This window comes from Trachurus trachurus (genome assembly GCF_905171665.1).
Source record: "Trachurus trachurus genome assembly, chromosome: 18".
Lineage (NCBI taxonomy): Eukaryota > Metazoa > Chordata > Actinopteri > Carangiformes > Carangidae > Trachurus > Trachurus trachurus.
Genome location: NC_139909.1, coordinates 11190581 through 11199711, shown reverse-complemented (window position 1 = coordinate 11199711; position 9131 = coordinate 11190581). Strand labels below are relative to the sequence as shown.

The window sequence follows — 9131 nt, the reverse complement described above, 5'->3', positions numbered from 1 at the left end:
ATCAACATCGTAACACCATATACGTCAGTTTTTTGCTGCACAGTGTAAATTATCACTGCTTCCTCCCCCACACGGCTGCTGCTGGCGTTTAACATAACACTCTCATCATCATCAGTCCGTGTTCCCTTGGTTTTTACTATATCAAAGCTAATTCACTTTTACACTGCGGCTCTAATTAAGCACTCAAACTGTAACTTCATATGAGAGTTGCATCAGGTTCATCTGCTCGACTGCTGTGGGAGCTGTCACCACACACACTGTGGATTATAGTGCTAATACGTCTCATGATAACTTCCTTGTCTTGTCTGTACATGTTCAAACTGATGCTGTATAATATTTAAATGATATAATAAAATAATGAAACAACATCTGTCCATCCTGATTATTTTGTAAAGTAAATTCAATTAACTGGAAATTACAGGACACATTTAATTTCTCTTCAGTATTTATCAACATTACACTATGTCTGAACCGGGCTCTGGAGCTTAGCAGAGCTGCGATGTACCACTTCAATTAGTTTAGAAACATTATTTTGAGGTCGAAAAACGACATAGTGGGCTTTCCGTGTTTGTGAAACCTACAGTATACCTACTTGCTCCACGGCCGACATTTTAACAACTTTCCTCCTAAAACAACAGGTTAAAATATAACAACTTTATTCTCTAAATCTGCGAATTTATTTTCTCAATGTGGCCCTAATACTTAGCCGTAGATATGAGCAGTATTTACTTACCTATTTAAAAATAGGTACATTTTTTATTTTTTAAATGACATGGGGATGAGAAGAAATGGAAACAGAATGGACACGCATTACTAATCTGAGATTTGTAGTTGTGATGCTTTGTTTAGTATCAATAAATGTTAAGGTTTTACAGTATTTTTTTGTCTTTCCTTTTTTTCCCTTCATTGACAGGAGTATACACACAGATGAATGCAAACAAAGATAAGTATAGGCCTATGCAACATTAATACACAAACATACAATCATAAACACGCCAGGGGTTGAGGGCAAGACGGGAAAAAAGAAACCTTATTCAGTGAATATTTTGTAAAGCTTACAGAGATGAATGAATGAATTTTTTTTCGTGTCATGCCACCACTGTGGCCCATCCCATATGAGATTACAAGACACAATAACATACAAAAAAACAAAGACTAGACAGTCCTTCCTGTTGGTGTTACCTGGCTGCCACACAGGTGTGACATAAATAAACAACACTTTCAGTATTCAACGATATGTTGCTCTTCGTCTCATTGCCCAAGCCTTTTCAAGAAATAAAGAAAATGAAAAAATATTCGAATGAAAAATAAGTTTTAGCTTCTCAGCATCGTCTAACCACACAAATTCGTTTTTTGGATCTACTTTACTAAACAATTTTTGTCTTATAGAGTCATAAAAAGGACAGTAGAACACACAATGAATTTCATTCTCCACCTCTTGGATGTCAAATAAATTACAAATTCTATCATCTTCTGCTGTGCCAACATATCTGCCTGTCTCGATATGAAGACCAAGAATACCAGCTCTCAATATGTCATACGTTTTTTATTTTCACAATATTATTGTTTAACATACACAGAGAGTTCCAGAAAATTACACCTATTGCCTGAGAATTTAGATTTGTGTAGGCCTATGTAAAAGCTGAATAAAATCATTAACAAATTAATCAAATAAAACTGTCAATTTAGTTTCTTCTTATCAAATTCAGTGTTTTCATACAGTAATAATAAATATGTTTCCCAGCTTTATTTATGATTCATTTACAAAACATACATAGTAGTAGTGCAGTAATCATAGAAACAACAGGATAAAACATTGCAATAATTATCATACAGTAACAATAAACCTCCTCTACGTAGGACGTGACGTCGTTTACGTGGCGTGCCGCACTGCGCATGCGTGCACTATCATGGTGGCAGAGTGGACGTAGCCACTTGGAGAAGTTGTGAGATTAAAACAGTGAAGTTTTAATGTCAGAAATGGGTCGTTGACGGTTAAAGTTTAACAAGTTTAAAGCGGTAAACAGAGAGGAGGTCGCACCGACGCAGAGAAGCAGCCATGACAGCGAACGAGGATCAAGAGGTAAATGAATTAAATGTGACGATGCCGGAGCTAACGATGCTAATGCTGCTAACAGCTAACGGCTAACTCCCTGTGAGTGGTGACAATCTGCGGCTCGTTTCACACACACACAGTCCTGCTGCTCATTAAACACGACACAACTCAACGTTTTAGTTTTTATTCGACCCACAGCAGCTCTGGGTGACTAAAGACGAGGGCAGACCGGGGTGTCAGGCGGGCTGTTAGCCGGGGCTAAGCCCTGATTTTCGGCGTTGAAGCACCAAACCAAACTCCGAGCAAAATCTGCTGCGTTATAATGTTTGTATAGCTCTAGACAATATAAAACACCACAGAAACTACAAGTCAGTATGTTTCCACAATAGAAAACAAACATAAAATGATTCGGTGTACAGTGTTTTTTAATAGCTTCAATAATATAAACGTAAAATAACGACGTTTTACCGAAGCTACCTTCCTCTGGGATCACTACCAAGTGGCTTTAGGAGGGTAAAAGTCAAATTTAATGGATTTGATTTAATGTCTGAAGGATTATATGTATATAACGAATTAAAAAATAATAAATAATCACAATGCTTTCGTTTAAGATGTAGTTAGCCTTCAACCTGCCTCGGGTTTAAATGACCATGTTTCTGAATGGAGTTATTATTGAATATTTCCCTGTCTCTGTCTGTGTCATTCAACCAGATGGAGCTGGAGGCTCTTCGCTCCATCTATGAGGGAGACGAGTGTTTCAAAGAAGTCAGCCCACTGTCATTTCAGTTCAGGGTGAGTACCAGTACCTCTCAAGTCTGATAATGTTCAACAGGATAAAGATCAAACTCCTTCGGCTGCTTCACATAGATTCAGTTTTAGTGACTTTGTGTTTTTATATAACAGATAGGAGACCTCGAGGACACCAAAGCCTTCATCCTGGACTTCGCCTGGCCGGAGACGTACCCTGAGACGGCTCCACAGATCTCCCTCGATGCCTTTTTCAACAACAGGATGTACGTTACTAACTGATTCCTGGCCTGTTGTTATTTAATTATCTGAAAAAACCCTGCCACTCGATACCTGTTCCCACTGCATAGATCTAAATCACAGACCATTCAACTGTAATGAACCATTTAGAAATACATATATTACATTATATTAAATTAAGCCAAGTAACAGATGCTTTTATCCAATCTGCCCCAGTGAACGACATCACTAAAGCTTCAGTGCGGTAGGAGACACTGAACTAACAACAACTTAACTACTTTCTTAAAATGAATATCTAAAAGCTGTTTCAAAGCTCCACAAGACCTGGAGCTAAAATCTACTGAAGTGACATTAAATCATTTCATTATTTACTGGCCAAAAATGAGCAGATTTACGTATAAAAAGTATAAAAATCCTCAAATCAGACCAAAACGTTGCTCCATTTTGTACATTTTTAAAATCTTGAGTGTAGTTGTTGTCTGTATCAGTGTCTTTCTGTGCTGCCACCACTAGGGGGCACTGTCATCCACATTATCTGAGCTACCTGGCTGAGATTAGCAGTAACTAACCACAATCAGTATGATAGGTATATGACACCATTGTTCATGGACACGTTTTTCTCTCTCCAGCTCTGCGGAGACGAAGCAGGAGATCCTGTCGAAGCTGGAGGAGCAGGTGGAGGCCAACCTGGGCACGGCCATGATGTACACGCTGTTCGAGTGGGCCAAGGAGAACCAGGAGACGCTCATGGAGAACCACAAACCTGTCGTCACCGCTGTGGTGGGTACCTTTCTGTCTGTTGACACCTGTCAGAAGTTTAATTGTGGTTCTTCATTTCTGTGTCTAAAGAAAACAGTTCTTGACTAGTGTTGTTTTTGGCGTCCTGTTTTAATTTTAGTTTTAGTGTAGTTTTTATTAGTTTTAGTCACATTCATGCTCTTTTTTTGTTTTGTCAAGTTTCAGTCAACTAAAACGCTGAGCATTTTAGTTTATTTTAGTCAGAATAACCCATTTTTAACTTAAGTTTTAGTCAATGATTTTAATCTCTCTCTAGTAAATGGTAAATGGTCTGTATTTATATAGCGCTTTATAGGCTTGGGCGGTATCCAAATTTTGATACCGTCAAACTTCCTCCACATTTTACCACGGTATACGGTATTACCGTGACTAATTAAAAATGATGACGTAAGTGGCATTACCAAACATTGGCTTGTGTCTTCACCATTCAGAAACTGAATACTAGGGCTAAACATTAGCAGACCAAAATCTCATTGGTCGATTGGTCGCAGGAAAAAAAACATATTAAACTAACTGAAAATTCAACCACCGTAAGTGCTACTGGACATATAGTCAATTTTAGACATTAAATTACTTTTATTTAATATTTAATCCTTATCTCCTATATAAGTGCATTGCATTTGTTCATGACGGTATTGAAATTGATACCGTTGCTATTTTTAAACACCTGCAGTATACGGTATTACCGTAATACCGCCCAAGCCTAGCGCTTTACTATACCTGAAACGATACCCAAAGCGCTTTACAGTGCCTCATATCACATTAACCCATTCACACACACATTCTATTTAACCCAGTCATCATTATAGTATAATTATCTATAGACGAAACCACATTTTTCTTTTAATCAAACCCATTTCACAATTCAAACATGGTGATCTTGTGATTATATTGTTGTTACCTTATAGACTCAAGAATACATCCATTCCAGACATGGAAGATGCTGCTCAACTCATTTATTTTCACTTCCCACACACTATATTTGGCAGATATTTGGATATTTTGGCAGATATTTTGGAGAAACCCACTTTACACACAAATACACACATACGCTAGCCTCTCTCTCTCTCTCTCTCTCTCACACACACACACACACACAAAATACTACTAAATAACGCCCTGAGTGCGGTTTGAGGAAGTGACGTCGCTGCCTAGGAAACATAAATACTGCAAAATAATAACACAACTAAATATTAGAATGTTATTTCGTCTCGTAGCGCTTTGGTCGACGAAAATGAAGAGACATTTTAGCAGAGTTTTTATTTTGTGAACCACATTTAGTCTGGTTTTTAATTCGTTAACAATATTGCATTATAGATTTCACCATAGCTATCGTCACATGACCACTGTTTACAATATTTCGTCATCATTTTTGTTGTGACGAAAGCAACATTATTGATGATTATGTGTTGTTGTTGCAGGCGCCGACGTCCAACAGTGAGGTGACAACAACCGGATCAACAGCCAAGAAGAGGGAGAAGAAGGAGCAGCTGACCAAATCTCAGAAGAGAAGGATCATCAGCAGAACAGGTATCGGTCGTTTGTTTTTTCTTAACTGTTGTGTTTGTGTTACAGTGTTTAAGTTAGATATACTAAACCAGTGTCCTCTCTTTTCTCAACATAACACTACAGAGCCGCCCTGTGGCCTAACACAATTAAATGTTGGGAACGATACACCAAGACTTCAACCCAAAACAATGTCACTATGTTATAAAAGAAGTTCAAAAGTTTTATTTTTCTATGTTCTGTCACACAACAATTAATTGTATTTGATAACAAGTTGGACCATTAATGGTAGAACAAGTCGAATATCTTGGCATTTGCAAAAGAATGAGCTATTGGGGATCGTCAGTCATTGATATCATCGTCTATCAGATGGTCTGTGCTTTTATTTCAACTCTTCATTGAAGTTGAATGATGTTCAAACTGTAAAACTCAGGGGAAAAAAGGACATCTCATTATTGTACAACAACATTTTGTGTCCTTTTATCTTCTGCTTTTCAGGTTAATTCACTGGCCTTTAATTCCAGTATCTTATGTATAAACTATTATATTACATCCAGTGTTTTAAAAAGGTCAAATAACACAGGGATTTGTTGTTGCAGATAATAAAGGAGAACTCCCACGAGGCTGGAACTGGGTGGATGTTATTAAAGTAGGTGCAGTTCAGCTTTTTCTCCACTAGATGGCGACATGAAACACAGTTTAATTCTGACTCTTGAGTAAAAAAAAAACACAGTGAACTAACTTCTTCATGTTCTGTTGTTTCCTCTCTGCTCGTCCTCCATCGTCGCTCCAGCACGTAAGTGAAACCACCGGCGCTCATTCATCTTTAAACATTATCAACAACTAGGGATGTCACAATTACTTGTTTTCACAATTAATCGCGGTATTAAAATGTCACAATTAATTAATCGTAAAGGTTCCTAAATACCGTCACTTCCTAAAAAAGATTATGTCTGAACCATATCGGCAGAAGTACACCAAAGTAAAGGTAAATGCTCAGATACGGGTCCATTTACCCAACGTAACACTGAATTGGTAGGAATTTAAAGCAGAAGTGAGTGATCCGGTCGTTTTCGCTAATGCTGCGTTCCAGGCAGGCTTTTGAAATCGTAAATTACAGCTTCAAGTCACAACTTACGACTTTGTAGCGTTCCAGGCAACCCACTCGTGTTTTTCCGACCTGTTTTACCGGTGAAAGTCACTATAACGGCCACTCGTAACTTCCGACCGGTGAACTCGTACCAGATCGAACTGGTACCACTTCACGGTCGGAAAAATACGAGTTTCCTTGAACGCACCATAACAGTCCTCGTCGCTACGTCACCACATTCACGGCGTTCCTTGGCTGCACACACAGCCCTGCATGCCGTTCTCTCTCCTCATTGGATAAAAACTGTAGGATACGATAAATGTTTTCTCCTCGGCTCAGAGCAGAGCAGAGGGACTGAGAGACCCGTGTTTCAGTCCAAACACTCTATGTAAGTGATTGCTGTCGGAAGTAGGGATGCAAATTATCGAGTAATTCATTAATCGATAGTTGATAGACCTTATCGATCGATGATCGATTAATTGATAAGCGGCGATTTTCCTGAGAACCTAAATTTAAGGGGAAAATTTAAGATCAACATTCCTTATGGACTTTACACTAGTATTTGTTAATTTATTTAAAGAGCACAGCACAATGAAAATGTTTAAGTAGCACGTTATTGGGACAGAGAGTTCTGAGGTTGAAGTCCTATCATAATGAGATGAGATGAGAGACACCGCTGCGTTTCCATTACAGATTTTCGCAAAATAAAAGTGATATTTCTGAAACTTCGAAAAAGTGCAACTGCTATTTGCGGGTGTTTCCATTGAAAGGTATTTTGCTAATGAGCCGTAATGCGTCTTGCGTTTCTATGGTGACGGCACAGCGATCTCAGCTGCCGACAGCTGTTGCTGTTATTGTTTTTAACATTGACAAAAACAGCGCTTGCTGAAAGGCAAAGCCCGTGTGGCGCTGCAGCGGCCACAGATAAGGACGCACTCACACTAGGGCCAGTTGTTCTGTACCGCGCTGAAGCTCTAATGCCCCCCCCCCCCCCCCCCCCCCTCTCCCCTCTCCCCCGCTGGCCCGCACTCACACCACCTCCAACCCAAGCCTGCAAGCACGGTTGCCTCCGTTGATACAGAGGGATTATTTGTTTACCAACACGGCGGATGTGCGCTTTAACCTGACTGCAGAAAGAACGGAGCCTTTTAACACCAGCGGTGATGAGGCGCTGACAACAATATAGGTGGTTGTGTCCACACACCCGTACAGGTTTATGTGACTTAAGGTGACATGTCGGCGCAGGAGGGAGTGGGAGTGTGGATGCGAGCCAGTCTCCTTCAACCATGCAGGGAAAAGGGGAATGATAGGAAAGGGTTTTCTAATTTAATGAGAAACAATGCCCAGGTCAGCAATGCATGACAATAAATATGTGGTTCATTTGTCCCCTCAAGTTACATAAACCAACACAGCGTGGACACACGCGCTGTTCTCCGCGGCACCGCAACGAGCGCTTTTTTTCTTTTAATTAAGCTCCGGTAGCGACCGGCTAAACTACGGAAGGATACTGTAAACCAGCGCGGATCCGGTGTGTTTATCAAAGCTTGGTCGCCCTGCTGAGGCACCGGGTCGGTTTGAGCTGCGGTCAGGCTGCATTACAACTCCTCAGGCAGCTCCGTGTCGGCGGCTTTTTGACTCGTTACTCACTGGTCGTCTGTGTGTTAGCGATGGTACAGCCTGAGTCCCGTATAGCTACAACAGGTAACAGTGTTGTTGTCTCTTTTCACCTCCTCTCCCTCTCTCCCTTGTGTGCTGCAGTGCGCTGCACACGTTTACACAGAGATCCGCTACATTATGTCGGCTTTGCTTGTTTACATTTCACAGTAAAACTCCCATTGAAAAGGAACGATTAATTGCAAGTAATTTAATTTAATCGATTAAATTCTTATCGACAATTAATCGATAGTCGATTAATTGTTTGCATCCCTAGTCGGAAGATATAACTATTTAAGACTTATTAACACAAATATATCACTCACTTCTGCTTTAAATTAACAATTTATGACCTTCTTTTCAAGGTGTTTGTTTGTTTGTTTTTTATTATATCTTTGTTGTTGTTCTACTGGATTGAAATAGATAAAAATTAATACAAAAATTGATCACAAAAAAAAAAAAAATGTATGACCTGAATATTTCAAACACTTCCACTGGGGGATTGATAACTACTAGTCATATATTAATAGTTACTTGAAATATTTTGTGTAAACAATTAGTAATGTAATTATATTTTTGACTATATTTGATTTTACACATTCATAGTGTCGTGAAATTAATTAATGCATAATAATCATGATAATCATAACATCGTGATTATTTATCTGACAATAATTGTACCAAGAGAATTTATAATCGTGACATCCCTATCAACAACACAAACTTATGTTTTTTATTGTGTTCTTGTTGCAGTTGAGTAAAACGGGCGGGAAAGACGACGAATAAGCCCGCAGGCGGCGACCTGACGCTGCTTCGTACGAGACCGATCGATGCTGCTGTCTTCTACAAGCGTTCACACCCCAACCTCGCCAACATGCTACCGCCTCCGCCCCGACAACCAACCAAGCAGGGGGTAAAGGTGGGCCGAGACTGGGTAGGGAGGGCGGGGGGGGGTTATATCAGCTGTGTTTTTAATGTGATTGTAGTGTTTGCGGGGAAGAAGAAGAAGCAGCGGTGGCGGCGGCGTGAACTCATCATCAG

General features: G+C 39.7%; 1 protein-coding gene across 1 annotated transcript; it reads left to right on the top strand.

Annotated features, from left to right (window-relative positions):
* The first annotated feature begins 1900 nt into the window (after nucleotides 1-1900).
* On the top strand, nucleotides 1901-6350 carry rwdd (RWD domain containing 4). The gene is made up of 7 exons (XM_083992347.1): nucleotides 1901-2083; nucleotides 2768-2848; nucleotides 2960-3069; nucleotides 3673-3823; nucleotides 5263-5371; nucleotides 5947-5996; nucleotides 6141-6350. Exons 1-7 carry the CDS (start codon nucleotides 2060-2062, stop codon nucleotides 6192-6194), a joined length of 579 nt encoding a protein of 192 aa, XP_083848473.1. The 5' UTR covers nucleotides 1901-2059; the 3' UTR covers nucleotides 6195-6350.
* The last annotated feature ends 2781 nt before the right edge of the window (nucleotides 6351-9131 follow it).